The 20,077-nt window shown below is 46.7% G+C and overlaps 1 protein-coding gene across 3 annotated transcripts in view; it reads left to right on the forward strand.

Moving 5' to 3' along the window:
* The window catches only part of spag17.L (sperm associated antigen 17 L homeolog), an 82,944-nt gene that overhangs the window by 57,289 nt on the left and 5,578 nt on the right, over positions 1-20,077 (forward strand). For all 3 annotated transcript variants that reach the window (XM_041581394.1, XM_041581395.1, XM_018245795.2), the window contains exons 12-41: positions 151-264; positions 541-691; positions 1,539-1,760; positions 2,018-2,055; positions 5,387-5,521; positions 5,738-5,892; positions 6,247-6,437; positions 7,562-7,653; positions 7,790-8,056; positions 8,137-8,248; positions 8,552-8,671; positions 8,892-9,005; positions 9,410-9,615; positions 9,875-9,995; positions 12,137-12,315; positions 12,817-12,994; positions 13,528-13,745; positions 13,950-14,091; positions 14,231-14,385; positions 14,696-14,881; positions 15,114-15,244; positions 15,475-15,605; positions 15,710-15,837; positions 16,195-16,377; positions 16,908-17,009; positions 17,685-17,739; positions 17,893-17,995; positions 18,886-18,988; positions 19,119-19,224; positions 19,447-19,557. In XM_041581394.1, coding sequence (XP_041437328.1) covers positions 151-264; positions 541-691; positions 1,539-1,760; positions 2,018-2,055; positions 5,387-5,521; positions 5,738-5,892; positions 6,247-6,437; positions 7,562-7,653; positions 7,790-8,056; positions 8,137-8,248; positions 8,552-8,671; positions 8,892-9,005; positions 9,410-9,615; positions 9,875-9,995; positions 12,137-12,315; positions 12,817-12,994; positions 13,528-13,745; positions 13,950-14,091; positions 14,231-14,385; positions 14,696-14,881; positions 15,114-15,244; positions 15,475-15,605; positions 15,710-15,837; positions 16,195-16,377; positions 16,908-17,009; positions 17,685-17,739; positions 17,893-17,995; positions 18,886-18,988; positions 19,119-19,224; positions 19,447-19,557 — 4,249 coding nt within the window. The remainder of the gene's footprint in view (positions 1-150; positions 265-540; positions 692-1,538; positions 1,761-2,017; positions 2,056-5,386; positions 5,522-5,737; positions 5,893-6,246; positions 6,438-7,561; positions 7,654-7,789; positions 8,057-8,136; positions 8,249-8,551; positions 8,672-8,891; positions 9,006-9,409; positions 9,616-9,874; positions 9,996-12,136; positions 12,316-12,816; positions 12,995-13,527; positions 13,746-13,949; positions 14,092-14,230; positions 14,386-14,695; positions 14,882-15,113; positions 15,245-15,474; positions 15,606-15,709; positions 15,838-16,194; positions 16,378-16,907; positions 17,010-17,684; positions 17,740-17,892; positions 17,996-18,885; positions 18,989-19,118; positions 19,225-19,446; positions 19,558-20,077) is intronic.

The raw sequence follows: 20,077 nt of genomic DNA on the forward strand, positions 1-20,077 counted from the left end.
TATTTGCCCAAGCCCAGCATAGCACACTGCCCCTGCACACACACAAATAAATATATACAATACATTATATAAGAGGGTCACTTCCATGACTGAGCAGCACTAGAACATCCTCACTTTCAGGCCAATAGCATTTCCCGTTCCCTCATACAGAATCTGTACAACACGTTCCTTGTCCAAGAGACGGAAGATGAGCGAGAAGAGAAGAGAAGGCCGGAGCTGCTGAACCACCATGATAAGACAAGGCACAGGGCTACCCAGGCACAGGTAACGTTGGTCTGGAATAAGGAGCCAGCACCCATCATGGCTAGTGGGATGGCAATGCCAGAGATGATTGCTGCAGCAAAGGGGCTCACTGTAAGGCTTCCAATGCAACCCCAGGCTAGTCTGATCTGTACCTCTAGATAAGACAAGACTTGTGGGTATGGTAATGGGGTACTTGGGAGAACCGGACTGGGGTAAATATGACTAATGTGCAGGGGCAATTATTCCATGGTTACTAGTTAGGGTTGACCCCTGGATTCTACCCTGGTTTTGTTTCAGTGTCCCAGAACATTGAATCCAGTGAGAATAGAGCAGGAAATGATTGGAAAACTTCCCCTTGTGCAACTTCTGCGATTTCCCCAACCCGCAGCAGAGAGGAACTCCCGGAGACTTGCACAGATACACGAACTCATGCACCACTGCATGTCTGGTAACTATACACCATGCAGCATCTCATGCATAACTGCTCCACAGTATCTGTGCCCCCCAAACACTATCCCATGCATTACTGCTCCCTGGTACCTGCACCCCTCCCCCCTAACACCACCCCATGCATTACTGCTCCCCAGTAGCCCAAATACCATTCGATGCAATACTACTCCCTACTCTTCCCTAAGCACCACTCCATGCAATACTGCTCCCCACTTCCCCCAAACACCATCCTATGCATTACTGCTCCCCAGTACCTGTGCCCCCCCACACACCATCCCATGCATTACTGCTCCCCAGTAGCCCCCAGATACCATTCCATGCATTACTGCTCCCCACTTTCCCCCAAACACAATTCCACACATTACTGCACCCCAGTGCCTGTGCCCCCCAAACACCATCCCATGCATTACTGTTCCCCGGTCACACCCAAACACCATCCTATGCATTACCGATTCCCACTTGCCACAAAACACCATCCCATGCATTACTGCTCCCCATTTGCCCCCCAAACTCCTTCCTATGCATTACAGCTGCCAAGTTGCCCTGAACACCATCCCATGCATTACTGCTCCCCTGTTGCCCCCAAACTCCATGCTCTTTGGTACCAATGTCTTTTATTATTATCCCATGTGTCAGTTATCCTTTCTACTTCATCATATACTTCATCATAGCTCATTGGTACCCCCCCCAAAATACCATCCCATGTGTTGTTACTACCCTGGCAACTATGCCTTGTTTTGCAGCACATGCATTTCTTCAGCTGGTAGTAAGTAGTTTATGTAGAGGAGCACATAGAGCTGCTGTGCTGGTGCTTAATACTCTGTTACCTCCTCATTACCTCTCAGAGTTCGTCACCTGGGAACAAATCTCCTGGGCATTTAAGCTTTTCACATTTGAAAGCCTGAAGTTGACTGGACTGGATGATCTGGGGGAACTGGAGAGCAGTGGGACAGAGGTGCAGCAAGACGGGGACATTCCGTGGGACAATCCGGCCAGATTTGCCCGTGCCCTGGGCAGAATGGAGAGTGTGAGGCAGTTGCACAAACACAAAGAACTGGAACCTGAAGGTGTGACTCTGAATTGTATTGCACTGTTCTGTATTGTATGAAATATATATATATATATATATATATATATATATATATATATATATATATATATATATATATATATATATATATATATATATATATATACTTCCCAAGCCATGACACAGCAGTACATTTAGTGCAAACCAATGAGAATAGACATACTCGTTCTACACAGTTCACACTCCTCTGAAGGGTGTTTAGGGGTCTAACAATGATCTGTTCTCCACTCTTAGGGACTTCTTATGGACAAAGCCAGCATCAGGAGGAAGAGGTGAGATCTCCAACATGACTGACTTTCCCTATTATCTGTGCTGGGGCATTGCCTAGTACATTAAACCTAATGAGTGGATCCCTTCTTACACCAGCCTTGTCTCCCCCATGTATCAGTCATTCATGGGGTGGGATTTTAGAAATGAATGTGGTGTTTAGTGTTTTGTCTCCATGAGACATGTCTGGAAGAGAGTTCTGCATTTTTACTTACCATGGAACATATTATCGGGCGCACATATCAACCCAATCCACTTGTGTTCCACTAGGAGATGCCTCACATATCAAGCTAACCCTCTTGTGTTCTACTAGGAGATCCCTCACCTGACAACCTCAAACCACTTTTGTTCCACTAGGAATTTTCTACATAAAAACCCAAACCTCTTGTGTTCCACTAGGAGAAGCCTCACATAACAACCTCAGACCACTTGTGTTCCACTAGAAGATCCCTCACGTAACAAACTCAGACCACTTGTGTTCCACTAGAAGATCCCTCACACAACAACCTAAAACCACTTGTGTTTCACTAAGAGGTCCCTTACATAACAATCTCAAACCACTTGTGTTCCATTAGAAGATCCCTCACATAACAACCTCAATATGTGTAATGATTGTGTGAGAAACTTCAAATTTCCAAGAAACTGAAGCTTCTATGAACCTCATGGGGGTGTGAGGGGTCTATGTCCTCAGGCACATTTTCCCATTCTGATAGCTCAGGGCAACCCTAGTGTACCTGGGCCCCTAACATCATCTGGTGAGACTCTGCTGATATAAGTATTCCCACCCTCTGCTCTGTTCTTAGTAGTACATGCCAGATTGGGGACCCTGGCTCCACCATTGTTTGACCATAATACCAGTGATATCAGCAGTACCCAGAGCTAATGGTTGCCATCTGCTTGTGGATGAGGATGTGCTGCTGGAAGGGGAGTCGCTCACAGAGAAAGTTCTTGGTTCTATCACCTCCTTCCATGTGTAGGGTGCTGGGGTGCACTGTATCCCTCAGAATCATGTCCAGGATGTGTGGGCCCTAGAGGATCAGTCATTCTACTCTGTGTGTCTTCTTTATACCTGCACATGTTTATACTGGCCTTGTATGGATTGCTTTCCCAAGTGCAAGCTCTTGTGGCTCACAGTAACCTTGGAAGAGTGTTACTAGCCAGTGAGCCAATCCCATGGTATAGTGTATGACACCTCATTTACAGCACTGCAGTAAAGGTCCACCTTAGAGAATCCTAGTGCATTTCAGTTGGATACAGGGATGTTCCACTTCAGGAGCAGGAAGCAAACTGTGCAAAGAAAAGTGGAGCAAACTAATAGCAAAGCAGGGGGGCACCAGGTAACCAAATGGAATCCCATCCCCTCATGTGCTGCTCATATGGAGTCTCTGTCATGGCGTCACTGGGTCAGACTGCGCGACTCCTGCGCAACACCTGTCCAACGCGCTCCCTATAAATATCCCTGTCTGGATGGCGACCCACTCAGCCTGCACTTAATTACTGGCAAGCTGAGAAATGCATAACCTAACAATACAAATATTTCGATTATGGGGGCTATAAACGAAATCAAAGGCAAAAAGAGCTGCTTGGCAGCGTGTGGAGGCGGGGGGAACGCATACAGCTGGTTGCAATAGAAACTTGGATAGAGGCAGAGAAATAGGAAGATACACGGAGTGAGAGGAGAGGGACAAGGAGGCTCTTGGTCACTCTGCGCCAGGGGTACATGCTGTGCAGGAGGACCCCAATAACCGAGCCTTGCAGGCGCTAGGTGGCAGTGCATCCGAACATATATATCTGACTCATGTACTTACATCAGGACACCAGCGCAGCAACCAGGTCAAGAACTCTGGGCTGCTCTCTTTCCCATGTTCAGGCAGGAACCTCCCCCTGGGTAAGTGAATACAATCCCCCCCCAGTACTTACCCAGGTACAAAACTCTAATTGTCTCTACTTCCTGCTCCTGGGCTGCTCTCTTTCCCATGGTCAGACAGGAACCTCCCCCTGGGTAAGGGAATCTCCCCAGTTCTTACCCAGGTACAGAGCTCTGATTCTCTGTACTTCCTGCTCCTGGGCTGTTCTCTTTCCCATGGTCAGACAGGAACCTCCCCCTGGGTAAGTGAATCCAATCTCCCCCAGTACTTACCCAGGTACAGAGCTCTGATTCTCTGTACTTTCCTGCTCCTGGGCTGTTCTCTTTCCCATGGTCAGACAGGAACCTCCCCCTGGGTAAGTGAATCTCCCCAGTACTTACCCAGGTACAGAGCTCTGACTCTCTGTACTTCCTGCCTCCTGGGCTGTTCTCTTTCCATGGTCAGACAGGAACCTCCCCCTGGGTAAGTGAATCCAATCTCCCCCAGTACTTACCCAGGTACAGAGCTCTGATTCTCTGTACTTCCTGCTCCTGGGCTGTTCTCTTTCCCATGGTCAGACAGGAACCTCCCCCTGGGTAAGTGAATCCAATCTCCCGCAGTACTTACCCAGGGGAAGGTTCCTGACTGACCATGGGAAAGAGAACAGCCCAGGAGCAGGAAGTACAGAGAATCAGAGTTCTGTACCTGGGTAAGTACTGGGGGAGATTGGATACACTTACCCAGGGGGAGGTTCCTGTCTGACCATGGGAAAGAGAACAGCCCAGGAGCAGGAAGTACAGAGAATCAGAGCTCTGTACCTGGGTAAGTACTGGGGGAGATTGGGATTCACTTACCCAGGGGCAGGTTCCTGTCTGACCATGGGAAAGAGAACAGCCCAGGAGCAGGAAGTACAGAGAATCAGAGCTCTGTACCTGGGTAAGTACTGGGGGAGATTGGATTCACTTACCCAGGGGGAGGTTCCTGTCTGACCATGGGAAAGAGAACAGCCCAGGAGCAGGAAGTACAGAGAATCAGAGCTCTGTACCTGGGTAAGTACTGGGGAGATTGGATTCACTTACCCAGGGGGAGGTTCCTGTCTGACCATGGGAAAGAGAACAGCCCAGGAGCAGGAAGTACAGAGAATCAGAGCTCTGTACCTGGGTAAGTACTGGGGGAGATTGGATTCACTTACCCAGGGGGAGGTTCCTGTCTGACCATGGGAAAGAGAGCAGAAGATACAGAGAATCTGAACTCTTGGCTTAGGTAAGTACTTGGATTCAATTAACTGGGGAGTGGTTCCTGTATTACCATGAGAAAGAGAGCAGCCAAGCAGCATGAAGGACAGAGAATCAGAGCTCTTTATCTGTGGATGGAAGGATAGAAGACTGGATTCACTTACCTAGGGAGGATCTTGCTGCTCCAGTATCAAACATTTATACCAACCATTTATTGTGGCCATAATTCCCTATAATTATATATACTTTTCTAGGAAGGAGCAGAGAAGGAGATTTCCCAAGAGAAGGTGGTTGAACAGACACGGCTTGAAGACATTCAGAGGACACAGAGAAGATCCCTGAGTGACTGGTGCTACTCGGAGCATTTTAATTCAGAACTACTCAAGCAGGTAGGAGTGTGGAGTGATAGTTACCTCCAGCCAATAAGTAGGGTGTCTGGTGTAGTTACATGACTGAGAGAGGACTCCAGGTGGTGCAGTAGCCTCTGTATTGTGTATGGCGGCCAGAGACTTTGCTGGGCACCTTATTCTATTTACTTTGTATATGTTGAGTGTGGCATGAATATAGAATCCGTGTAACATGTGTAACATGTGTCTCTGGGGCAGGTCGTGTGTGATGCCGCTCAGTCCTACAGATGTGTGGATTACTATTATCATACTCAGGATAACTCTCTGCTCCTCGTCATGCACAATCCCATGAATCCTTACCATCAGAGCCAGGAATCCTGGGATATGGCTCTCCATTCCGATGTCAGCTTCAGGTATGCCTCGGAATCCATTGGGAAGGGTTAGAAGGTCCACACAATTAGTAAAGGCTCCTTCTTGATTCTGTTCACTTCTTTCTACATATTGTACTGTCTCTCAGCAACATGAGACAAGTATTAGGGCTTGTAATAAATGTATATCATTGGGCATGACACAAACTTAAGCCAATGGACATGAGACAAACTTAAGCCAATGGGCATGAGACAAGCCTTAGAAGATCAACCACAATGATAGATAAAAAAATAATGGTGATTTTGTATCACAATTAGAAGTAGACTGATATCCCGAGCCATCCTTTAGCTCTCCAGATCTCCTCAGATCTCTTTTTTGCCTCCCTTGTCTCCTGGCAGAAACTACCTGGAGCTGGTGGCAGACTCCATTTCCAGCTGGGTGAAGGAGGAGGAGGAGAAGTATCAGGAGGAAATGGCAGTCAGAGAGTTGGAAGCTATGAAGCAAGTGCAGCCTCAACAGGGTGGTGAGACCCTACCAAAACCCAACACAAAGAAAGCCAAGAGATCCCCCTCACCTAGAAAGTCAAAAAGTAAGTGTTCATGGTTTAGTGAGAACCAAGCGGTTCCTCAAGTCATTGTGTATGGTGCGTTTCAGCTTACTCAGGGCAGAAAATCTTTACCCATCACGTTCAGTCAAGGATCAATGTTCTGCCCAAGACGTGCCCTCAAGCAACCACATACAACTTATGGCACCGGTTCATCCATACTGGAGAAAGAAAATGTAGGGTTTGGGGCTAATTATCTACAAGGAAATTCCAACTAATTGTATTATTATTGGGAAAGAAAACATTGTTGCAATAAAATGGCCAATAACCCATTGCTCGTACATTTAGTTGGGTTCATTGGGTGCAGCTTGTGCCAGGAATTCATTAAGACTCGTGGTGTCATGTGTGTTGGCTCTGTGTAAATTCTTATAAACTGCTAATTGCCATCTCAGTGTAAATGAGTCCAATTAGGCAAGAGCAGCTGTATATTAAACGGGAATCCTTATGGAGACGCGCACATACAGGAGGTGCTCGTCAGCTGGTCCCATCCTTTCTAATTGGTTTCATGATCACCCATTGGCAAGTGAGCAAAGTCTGGCTCTTTTTCTATGGACTTATTCACATTACTGTTTAAAGTGGCACTGGCTCAATAATAATATTCAGTATGTCACCGTTTTACTGCACATGTATTATGCACAAACATATAGAGTCATTATTCCATGGAGGTATGGTAGGACAGCCCACTTTCTGTTGAACTTTCAAGCTGCATTCAGTCATTTTTTCATTACTTGCAACAACTGATCCACCATAGTGTATGCACTTGGGGTTCAGCCAGCTTCCCACCTATGAACTCGCCTATGCATTTAGAGATAGGATATCTATACTTTTTCCATTCCATTTGCATTAGGAGGTTCCACTCTTACCATGCTTTATGCCCTTGCTAAATATATAGTATGGAGATTGGCATGTTATGGGGTAAGACATAGAGCTCACTGGAAATCAGGAAGAAGGGTCCCTACAAACAAGGGCTAGTTCCTATTTCTAATTCACATCAAAAATGTCTAATTCACTTCATATAACATATGGTCTACTGAAATAGTCAGGGGGAGCAAAATAACATTATATTTAATATCTGGGCTCTGTTCATTGTTACCTTTGGGTTTATACAGGTCCCAAGGGTAAGAGATCAGAGAGCAAGGCTGAAGAACCCTCACTGGCTGAACCACTGAGTAATCCTTTCATCCGGGAGGATTCTTTGAAGGTAAGTCCAGGGAACTCTCTAGTGAAGAGCCATTGGTAAAGGTGACAATGTCCATCCTAGATACACATAAAGAGCAAGTTGGAGTGGCGGGAGAACTCCAAAGCTCATTGTAGTATAAGGTTTTGTGCCATTGTAGGCTTGGAAGGAGGAGCAGGAGCGGTTGAAGGAAGAGGAGCGTCTCAGGGAAGAGAAAAAAGCTACAAAGGGAAGGAAGTCAGCAAATAAGAAGAAAGGGAGCAGCAAGGAGCGGTCTGAGTCCCGGGGGAGTAAGGGATCCCCAAAATCTCCAAGAAGCAGAAGAAATAGCTCAAAAGACAAAAGTACCACTGAGGATCTGAAGATACAGGAGGCAGTCACTGTTGACCCTGATCTTCCTGCTGCACCACCTCAAAAGCTCTTCAGAGTAAGAAGTGCCCTCCTGCCCCTTGGCCACTCATTTCCAACTGACCAACCATCTCATCAGCTTCCTCTTTCTTTCACCAGTTTGTTGGTTACAACATGGGAGACAGTTTGATCCAGGTCTCTGGGGGCAGCCGACACCTCTTCCCCACAGATGGGGGGCAGATCCAAGTGGAACATGTGCACTTTGAGAAAGGTGATTGTATATATTCTAATAAACTACTTGTCATTCTAAATATCTGGCCAATTGATTTAGCAGATCAGCCTCAATTCAGACGGATTGTAGAACCCTATAACTCTCATTCATTTTGCGACCCAAGCCAAGGATTTTGGCAATGGAGAGGTAGGTCTAGTTAGAAGAATGGAAGGATTAGCAAGAGACTGGTAAATACACACTGTACAGGTCATCTTTTCCAAGTTTAAGGGACAGTTTCATGCTGCCAGTGTTGTCCCATCCTGGTATCACCAGGAGGAAAATAACAGGCTGTTTATCTTCTAGGCTCTTCCTTTGTGACAGTGAAATTACTGAAGGATGGACACATTTTCCTGGTTCACATCACCAACCCCACAAACCCCACCCAAGAAAAGCCGGAGGAGATTGTCTGTGCTGATAAGGAAGGTCAGTGTGTGGGTGAACATGGGCTTGTTTGGAGGGAAGGTGTTGGGTTCACACAGGCAAGGGACAATATTTAAAAAATCTGCCCAGGAAAGTTGCATATTTGTCAGGCCCCTGTGTGCCCAAACTCTGCATTGCTGTGAGTTATGGTTAAGCTTGAGGTTGGAAACCCATAGAATGAATGCATAGGAATACAATTTCAACCCTTCAACTCTCTCCATAGGGAAACCAAACATCACAAAGAAAAGTGTCAGTGAGTTTGGCTCGTTCTCAGCCACCCTGGAGAATGGCATCCAGCTCTCTCTCAGTCACTATGGCGCCTCAGGGAAAGGACCAGGTGAGAAAGTGATTGAAAACAATGTCCAAATGTTCTGTAGGGATCTGGGTAGGGCCTTTCTGTGTTATAGAAATGAGGTCACAGACAGGTGTTCCTATACAGTTGGGCCTATAGGAAAGCGAATCCCAAAGATTCCCACATGCCTTGCATCATCAGTTTGTTTGTTGACCTCCATTAGGCACAGCCTCTTGAATCTCATGGTGGTGAGTCATGGCTGCTGTGCCATCTGCCTGCTGGTCTAGATGGTGGTCAAGCTGGTCAAGTTGTCTGTAATGTAAGCAGTGGGTGGGACTAGAACACTCTGATGACAGGGAGTCTGTACCACAAGCACAGATTTCAGTTCATAGGTTGTCCTGGACCAGAAACCATCTGATGGAAGCCCTTATGTTTTCTAATCCTTACAGAGGATAAGGACCCAACCCTTGCAGACATGTTGACATTACCTAGTTTACATACTCCTGGTATAGTCCCAACACCTCCACCTCCTGAAGCTTCTCCACCTGCTGGAAAAGGCCGCAAATCCCCCCGGCAGAAATCTGCCAAAGCTGCGAAGACTCCACAGCCACCACCTCAAGCAGTCGAGGAGCCTCCTAAACCTCTAGAGATAAAGGTCAGTAGCACTTGGGGGCATAATAAGGGGGATGATATGTGAGAGACCCTGGTGATGTGGGCAGATAGGATGTTACTGGCTGGGACAATAAATAAGGAATAGGTGTGAGAAGACAAGGTGGTATCAGGAGGGAGGTAGAGATTAAGTTGCATTTCACCTATTGTGTTCAGTGTTCTGTAACAACATGGACATTAGTGCATAAGATTGGGTTGTGTGATTTGCTAACTACAAACATACCTGTTATGTTTTAACCCTTCAGGTAGAACCAGTAAAGCTTCCAGTCCTTTTAGAACCAGCTCCAGAGAGTTCTACCTTCCAAAGTCTGAATGTCTCCTGCCCCAATGGGCTTCTTGTGACATTCCTACAGGAGACGCCAACAGGTTATTCTCTATCACCATTATAAATCTATATAAAGTTATCATGAACCCAAGTGACAATCGCACAATAAACTTATCATGAACCCAAGTGACAATCGCAGATCTCTGTACTGACATACTGGGTATCATGCCTTCTCTTTGCCTTTCTGTACTGACACACTGAGTATCATGCCTTCTCTTTGCCTTTCTGTACTGGCACATCCTCCTTTCATTATCAGTGCATCCAAACCAGCCCAAAAAGAAGCCAAATTTGGGGTTAAGAGAAGAGCTGGAGAAAAGTAATTCTTGCAGATTATTTAGCAAGAGCAGGGGATTGTGGGAACTGTGGGCAGAGGATAGAGAGAGAGGAAAAATTTAATCAAAGGGCTGAGCAATTCAGTGATTAAGTGACTATGTTGAAAACAGAGCATGTCAGCAGCATGTGTATATCCAGGAAAGAACATATAAGGAATGATTTCAATTAAATGTAATGTCTCAAAGTGAATCATAATGAAAATGAAAAAAAGCCAGAAATTGCTGAAAAATGGAAAATCAGACAAGGGGAAAGATAAGAAAGGAAAGAAATGATAAACAATGTCAGCAAATGGACTGGAAAGAAGGTTCTCCCAGAACAAGTTCCGCTCAATCAATGCCAGCAAATCAAAGGGAAATACATTGGGTGGCCAAGTGTTCCCTGGGTTTGTTCTGTGCGGTTCAACATAATTAGCACTTTCAAGTGAGGGAAGGAGGAAAACTGGGAAGAAACAGAATCACAATTAAAAATTTCATTTAATTATAGGACAAATATGGAAATGACTAGAAGTTAATGAATTTCAGATGTTCCATCCAGAGGCGTTTCCCTATACACATGCAACTGGAATTTTTTATCTCTAGAAACACTTTAGGGTAATGCACACATAGGCCCATCAGTACTGAAACCAAAACCACTTAGTCCTGGGATCAAATACAAATCAAGACTACAGATAATTAGCCCAGTGAGCTTGCAACCAAGACAACAGATGGACAAGTCTACTTTGAGACCATCACTGAGACTACAGGGGTTACTTACCCCATTAGTGCCACCAAACTAGATCCAACCAGAAACACCATGAAAATGGCACCTTGGATTCCACGTGTCCAGTCCCTTGGTCTCAACAACTTGTTTCCATGGGAAATTGCGGCACCGGTTGATGAGATGAGGCCTGATGATACCGGACTCTAATGTTGTATTGGTCATACAGAACTTTCCCCCCAGAAGAAAGGTCATAAATCCTTCTTGTCCAAGTGTATTAGCGCACAAGACTAAGAGTAAATTAACTGAGACTATGATAATATCAACAGAGAACAAAATGAGGTGTAACAGTCCCAATACAAGACCAAGTCCAACTTTACTTAAGTCAGAGACAAGACCATATGTAACACTACAGGAAAACAAGGCCAAGTACAGCACAACCCAAGTACAACACAACCCAAGTACAAGACGACCCAAGTACAAGACGACCCAAGTACAACACAACCCAAATACAAGATGACCCAAGTACGACACAACCCAAGTACAACACAACCCAAGTACAAGACAACCCAAGTACAAGACGACCCAAGTACAAGACGACCCAAGTACAACACAACCCAAATACAAGATGACCCAAGTACAACACAACCCAAGTACAACACAACCCAAGTACAAGACGACCCAAATACAACACAACCCAAGTACAACACAACCCAAGTACAAGACGACCCAAGTACAACACAACCCAAATACAAGATGACCCAAGTACAACACAACCCAAGTACAACACAACCCAAGTACAACACAACCCAAGTACAAGACGACCCAAGTACAAGACGACCCAAGTACAACACAACCCAAGTACAAGACGACCCAAGTACAAAACCACCCAAGGCAATAGCACTGATCAATAGCTTCAAGTAGGACCAGACTAGGATTAATACTCATGGTATCCAAAAGCACTTACTCACTCACTCACTCACTGTATAGAATTGGTTTCTCTTATAATAAACAGCCTTAGAATGTCCATTCCCAAGGTCTTGCTTAGAACCTGCAGTTCCAGGAGGATAACAGAAGGTTCACTTTTACTGTCAGTCAGTCTGTCTGTATGTCTGTCACAGTGTGTCAATAACTGTGTATCTGACCTTCTCAGATTCAAAGGCTGCAGTTCCGGGGCCCGCAGAGAGGCTGCTTGTGCGCCAGACTTACCCCGTGAGAGTGAGGAACTCACAACTCTACAAATCCAAAAAGATTCCCCTGATAGAAGAAGCCTCCAGGGTCATCACAGCCCAGGGCTCAGTCATTAAATACATGTTGGACGGCTCAACCGAGGTACGACTCTGTTTCTTTGTCCAACCCAGGCCCGGACTGGCAATCTTTGAGTTCTGGCAAATGCCAGAGGGGCTTCTGTAAGATGCCATAGACAGTCATTGTGGAGTTGGCTGGTGGGGACTGGTTGGGCCTCTATGTACTCGAAATGCCAGGGCCTATTTTGAGCCCCAGTCCAGACCTGGTCCAACCCAAGGGTTTCTGGGTAACAAGCAAATGATGGATGTTAGAGTTTGTTCATCTAGGATCAGCTCAGTACTAATGTTCCTATGATCAGTCTGGCAGCACTATAGTGTATAGAGGTAGCTCTCATCTAGCATTGGACCAGCACTATAGTGTATAGAGGTAGCTCTCATCTAGCATTGGACCAGCACTATAGTGTATAGAGGTAGCTCTCATCTAGAATTGGACCAGCAATATAGTGTATAGATGTAGCTCTGATATATACAAATATTTGCTGATACTAATTTGATACTATTTGCTGTTACCAATATCCTACTGTAGGTTCTGTTTCCTGATGGATCAATTAGCAGAAGTCCGGACTCTGGCCCCATTCTCCAGCCCCGACCACCATCATCATCATCTCGAGAGGCTTCAGCAAATTCTGTGATGGAGCCACAACCTCAGTCACTTAACCCGATCCCCCAAGAGACTAAAGAGGCAGCGGCAGAAGTTAAGAAAGGTATTTGCTGTTTCCTGGTACCTAATTCATTCTGAGCCATTGTCTAAGTGGGACTGATGGGAACTGGAATAAAGAGATCGCTGATGTTGGTGCACAAGCTTCAGGCTGTTAAATGACTGCGTGGCATCAGTTGGAAATGCAGGCAGTGCTGTAACCAGCAGATCATGGAGTCTGCCCTTAAGTGGGTCCTACTGGATCCATATAATTAACCACTGCAGTTGCAACTTCAGACTGGCACCTGATAATACTATAAGTCAAAGCTGCAAAGCACTGTGGGTATTTCTACGTGGGCATTCGGAGAGGCAACATTATCTGTCATTCGTCAGGCCAATCGGTGTTCTTATATTGTACATGATCCCCGATCCATATTGCCTGACACTTTGGCCCATTTGCAGCGTGCGGGTGCAAGGGAATATGAGAATCATCGAGGGGCCAAGCTGAGAGTATGTGGCTGATCTACATTAGGATGGAGAGTAGAGTGCTCATGTTCTACCCAAGTCCTTCATAATTGTATCTCTCTCTCTCCTCAATAGGCAAAAGTGGCCAAAAATTGTCAGCAGGAAAGCCAGAGATTCCTGAACCCCCTCTTCCTGAACCCACCCCTTTAACCTCAAGTGCCACTAAAGTGAAGCCAGTGGGCACTTGGATTACAACCACCTCCTCTGGGCAGCAGATTGGTACCAGGGGCTCTGAGAGGCTGGAGCTGAACCCCCTTATGTCCTACATAGCTACCGACCCTGTTAACGGAATGGTGAGTTGTCCCCATTGAGTTCAGTTTGGTTACTGAAGATGAGAGTTCTACACTATTGGGCTACTAACTATCAGTACCACGGGGGATCGTCTCTCTATATTCCCACTTTTTGAGCTTATTTTACTGAAGTGACCCCAATACTAACCTGGCTATGAAATCTACCAGCCCCTTTAACCCTCACTGTTCCTGTGCCCATGTCTCTAGGTGATGATCACACGAGAAGATCAGGTTGTGACTGTGCTTAAGCCGGATGGGACCAAGATTGTAGAACATGTGGACGGTACCAGGATCACAACATTCTACCAGGAAGTGGAGATGTCGGTACTGGGGGACCACATGGAAACAGGTACAGGGGGACCTTTCTCTTGCACCCCTAATATTTATATGTGCATTAACCATGTCCTGGCACCCCTCTGTGTTGGGCTGATCCATATCCACACATGGCATGGAACCAATCTCATGTCTATCCCCTTCCTGTTTCACAGGGGAAATCCCGCCCACTGTCACAAAGAGGGTGGAGTTTGTACGAGTCGAAAACACACACTTTGCCACCATTATCCTGAACCAGGAAGAAAATATCTGCTGTGCTGTGTTTGGGGATGGGACCGAGGTTCTGGCAACGCCTCAGGGGACCTACCAGGTATTCTGTTTTGGGATATCTAGAAATCTCCTTCCACCCATGTGAAACCTGTATCCATGGATCTAGGGATGGAGAGAGAAGGAAATTTGTCTCTACTTTGGGGTTCTTTTGTTTTGGGGGACATCAGGCTGTGGTTTTGCACGTGCAGTTATACTTGGGAGTGTGAATAAATGGGAAAGTACTTGGATCACAGAACTTGGGTCTACTGGGCAGAAGGTGACCAAAGACAGGATTCCATGGCTGCAGCTGCACATGCTGTATCTGGGCACAATACTCACCTTCAATAATGGTCTGTCCCTGTTTCGGGCAGGTGCACCCCTCAATGTCCGGCTCCCTGACCATTAACCAGGATGGGGACGCAGTCTACGCTCCTCGCACCAGTTCCTCCATTCTGGGCTCCCCCAGGCAAAAGGACCTGCCCCCAGGAAGTTACATCATGAGTCACACGGCGCCAGTGATCTGTGAGGTTCTAGATCCAGAGGGGAACCTCTTCCAGGTAACCACACACCTGTAGTGCTGCTGTAAACCTGAATCCAATCTCAAAAGAGGGGGTTTAAGTGAGCAGGTTCTATAATCTTTGTCATTTTAATATAACCACTTATATATGGCTTAAATCTAAAACCCTGATTTCTACACAGGTGAGTAGGGATCCAGAGGTTCTGTGACTGGTGCCAAGCACACGGCATTATTTGGCCCAGACCCCTATAAACTGGTGCATTATCCCTTAGGTCCTGGTGAATGGGAGCACGTCGGTGCATATTGCCAGCGGTGATACCTGTGAGGAAGAGGAAGAGAAAAGCCTGGCAGAAAGTGATACCAGGGAACACGCTCCTGATGTGTATGATTTACATGTGCCAAGGTACAGAACCTGGAGAACATATACAGTATATATATGATTGCAGCTTCCCTGAACACAAGGGGATCCTTTTACCCCTAGTCTTTGTGTTGGTTATTTGGTGTGAAAAGCCCAAACTATCAGCACTCGGCTCATGCTCTTCCAGCCCAGAAAGGTCCCATGATCAATGCGGCTGCTTCTGTTCTGGACCAGTTCCCCTCATTCCTTGCTGCCATTCATTTCTGTCTCATCAGGTTCTTCATTGTAAATGCTGATGGTTCTGGGGGGGAGATTCTCCGCAATCGGGAGGTGGAAGATTTCTTGGCTTCTTGCTACTCCGACCCGGCAACTGCTGTGATCCGAGAACCGGCCCTGGAACTGCCAGGTGGGCTACAGGAAAAGACACCGCCCATCTATAGCCGTAACCTCATAGATATTATATACATATTAATATATTTATATCAAATTTATTTCTATCTGATCTCTCAGGAGTCCAGTTCATCACTGTCCTGAAACCTTTCCCCGAAACATCTCCGTGGGTCATGCAGAAAGAAAGAAATAACCTGATTCCCCCAAACCTCATGTCCAGACCTTGGGATAAGTTTCCTCCTGTAGAGGTAATTTCTGTACCCCACTCCCTACTCCCTCCCTTAACCCAACCCTGGAATATAAGTGTCCCAGCTGCTAATGTACTTACTGTTTCTTCCCTTGTTATATGTCCCACCTCTGGGAATTACCTTATCCAGGTGCCATTGTACTTACTGTATCTCTGCTCCCCAAAGCGATTGGTACTGTTGTTACCCCATGAATTCCCCAGCTGCTAATATACTTCCAGTGCCCCTTCCCACACGTTTGTACCTGAATGATGTCCCAGGCCTGACCCCAGTAGATAATGGATTCCCTGTCTCTGCATTTTCAGCTCATGATAAACTCGTGTGCCGCAGCACAGTCCATTAACCTCCTTTTGTTTGCAGAGGGGACGTGCAGGGCCCCCGTTGGGCATCGGAGTTTGGAAAGGGCTCAGTATTGGGGCAAAGGAGAAAGTCAGATCTCACCCCCCAGCACTGAAATGCCCCAATGTTCTCCAGATCCGCCAGCTTTCTTGTTACGAGCCAATCAGTACGGAGCAGCGGGAGAGGCTGCAGTTATCACTCAAGGTAAAGGGGGGGCAAGGGCACGGAGCAGGGGCAGATAAAGGGGGGGGGAATAGGGACCCACATTCACTGGTATTTCCTTTGAGTTTAATGTTCTTTCGTTCTCTGATTTATTTGACCCTTTAGTTCTCACCTTCTGTCCTGTTTTCCACTTCTCATTCCTGTGCCGCTTCCCTTTCCTCCATTTATTATTTATTTATCCAAACTTTGTTCCTGATTCTTTATCACCTACCCTTTCACTCGTGCTTCCCTGGGATGTTCGGGTTGGGAGTCATTTCCCCACTGTAATTGGTGTTGTTGTGTCCCTGGGGAGTAGGAGCTGATGGAGGAGGTTGTTGTACTTGGCTACAGGGGATTCCCAAACTCTCAGTTTACTTTTCTGGAGTTTTTTCCTGTAATGTGTTGCCTTGTCCAGCAGGGGGCACATTCTCACTTGTAGGGCTCTCACATATAGATGTTGGGTTTTCTTCCAGGGAAACAACAATCAGGTTTAGGGGTGTCTTGTACAGTAACATGGGTTGGTTTATTTACAGGGGTACATTGATCATGTGCACAAGAAGGAGGCAGAGCTAATGGAGGCAGCCATTAAGGACCCCAGGACAGAGAACTCTGCGGATCTGCTAAAGTTGGTGCTGGTGAGTCTGTTGTACCAATGGGTTAGTGAAGTTCTGTAATCCTGGACCTGCACCATGTTTGTCCCCTTCTCACCGATTGTTATACTTTATACTGTGTATGGAATCAGCCCATACTCTGTACTGTACATGGAATCAGCCCCGTACTCTGTACTGTACATGGAATCAGCCCCGTACTCTGTACTGTACATGGAATCAGCCCAGTACTCTCTGCTGTACATGAAATCAGCTTCATACTCTCTACTGTACATGGAATCAGCCCCGTACTCTGTACTGTACATGGAATCAGCCCCATACTCTATTGTACATAGAATCAGCCCTTATACCCTGTACTGTACATGGAATCAGTCGAATACTCTCTACTGAACATGGAATCAGCCCCATACTCTGTATTGTTTGTGGAATCAGCCTTGTGCTCTATACTGTAGATTGAACCAACCCCATACTCTCTACTGTAAATAGAATCAGCCCCGTACCCTGTACTGTACATGAAATCAGCCCCATACTGTGCACTGTACATGGAATCAGTCCCATACCCTGTACTGTACATGGAATCAGCCCATACTCTGTACTGTACTCTTGCTTTTCTGCATATGATTCACTGACATATCTAATTGTCTCTCTTGTCTCTGTGGAATCCCCCATGTTTCCATCTCATTTTTTCATTCTGTTTTTCAGTCATTTCCAGAGTCCAGAGAATTACCGAAGGTCTCCAGTCTGGACGGAGTTCAAGGTAAAAGCCTACGCCCTATTCATTGCCAGGGTATAAATCCATTGGCCCATCTCCTGGGCAGCGTCTCATTAATGTTCTGTGGGGGGATCAGTGGGGGGGATCAGTGTGTGACATTAGACCACCCCATGAGACCAGCCTTGTGTTTATTTGCAGGTGACATTGTTACTCTGTATGAGAATACACTTGCCCCCACCCCAGAGCCTCCTGCCCCCACTGCCCAGCCGGAGAGACGTCAGGAAGACTGGGAGGGAATGAGGTGAGGGTCTGATGGTGTAATTCCATGTTAGAGACACAAGGTGGCGATAGATACCAAGATATGCGTAGCCAATGAGTGATCTGATAAGCTGAGGGGGTGGGGCTAATGATCTGTGTCTTCTCTCCACATGCAGACAGGGCTCAGGGGCCCGACTGTGTCTCTGGCCAATCAGGGTTAAACAGGAAAGGTAACATGGGAAATAGAAAATTCAGTGTCTGGGGTTGTGGGTGGGAAGGAATCAGTTGTAGAGCAGCAGAATAAATACCACAGACAATATGCAGAAAATCAGAAATAGGACCAGCAGCCCCCCCCCCCAGCCCAGGAACCCAAAGCAGCCAATCAGGTGTTTGTATTCTTTATTCTAAGGGCACTGGCCCAATGCCTTCAGCGGCCAACCAAATGCTCATGTTGCTTTCCACTGTCCTAACTCATGGCACCCATAAATTCCTGGGTCCATGACCCACTGCTGCTAGTCTGGTTACCCATAGCAACCAACCAGATATACCTATACAATTCCATCAGGTCCATTACCCACAGCAACCAATCCAGTGCTTTGCTTTCAGTTTTCTATCTCCACTGCACCAGTAAAAGCTGGTTTCTGGTTGGTTGCTATGGCAGACGGGGACTGGCCAGATCTGTACCTGTATATACCCTGGGGAAGTGAGCTCTGTGTACTTCCTGCTCCTGGGCTGTTCTCTTTCCCATGGTCAGATCTGATACAAAAACTCTCCTTGGAGTGTAGGAAGGATTTAGTGGAATTCTCACCTCCTCGCTGGGGCAGTAGTGTTTGGGGCAGGGCATTTCTCTGCTCTGGGTCACATCTCCATTATACTCCATTATACTCAATTATATTGAGTGGAGACTCAGAGACGCACTCACCTCCATTACAGGAGAGAAATCCAAGAGCAGAAGGAGACCCTCCAGGCAATGAGGAGTCATGACATCCCCCCGTACTTCCAGTCTGAGATGGGAAAGGCCTTTCTGGAGACCCAGGTGAGTATCAGATCAGTGCTGACTATTAACTGTGGTGCTTTAAATTGGAATAGAAACAGCCGTGCAAAGCAGCACTTTTTATACAGGAGCATGGAGCTGCCATACTTCTTCTCTCATTTACTCTCCACAGGTGCCTGATATGGATCTGCTCTCCAGCCGGCTGCCGCCATTCCCCCGACCCCAGGAAAGAGAAGAGCAGCAGGAGTCCAGGTCCAGCAGTAGTGACCCTACAGCCGGTACTGATCCCTGTGCATTATGGGAAATCCCACAGCTCCTTGCACTGCATCCAGCCTGTCCAACATACATTGGTTAAAAGTCAGGAGGTTGGCCAGGCTTGTGTTAGTTACACCAGGGGAATCATTTATTCTACGGATTGTGAGCTCTGTGGCCCACTGGGGGTGTAATGGGCAGGTCAGGACAATGACAATGTGAAGCAACTTATATTCTTTCTCTGGCAGAGTTGGATCTTGGTGAGGGGCCCTCCAGCTCTGAGGAATGGGATGAACCCACCCAAATCTCCAGTGCCCAGCGGGGAGACAAAGAAGTGGCCAAAGAGTCACCCCCATATGGTAACCCAGTGCCCAGTACTGATATATAGGAATGAGCTTTAGCATCTCATAGTGAATCCCCTGGTAAATCTCCAATTGTAGCCAACAACTGGCTCCATTCTTAGTTATATGTTTAGAGGCAGAGCTCTCTGTGTGCCCATATGGGATGAATCCAATAGGAAAGAAATCCACGGCACACAGGCTGCTGCAAGCAAGGAACCCCTTGCACGTTTAATGCGGAAGTGAGCAACGTTTCGGGGTCACGCCCCTTTGTCAAGGCTTGACAAAGGGGCGTGACCCCGAAACGTTGCTCACTTCCGCATTAAACGTGCAAGGGGTTCCTTGCTTGCAGCAGCCTGTGTGCCGTGGATTTCTTTCCTATTGGATTCTACTGTGAGGTGGCCGAACCTCTACCACTGAGCACCAGACTTCGCATCTCTACATTGGGTGTGCGAGAGCCAGCTTTCGTTTTCCCATATGGGATGAAACATTGCCCATTTCTGTGCCCCCATCTCCTTCCCCCTTATTTACTCACACACCT

This window comes from Xenopus laevis, chromosome 2L (genome assembly GCF_017654675.1).
Source record: "Xenopus laevis strain J_2021 chromosome 2L, Xenopus_laevis_v10.1, whole genome shotgun sequence".
NCBI classification, from domain to species: domain Eukaryota; kingdom Metazoa; phylum Chordata; class Amphibia; order Anura; family Pipidae; genus Xenopus; species Xenopus laevis.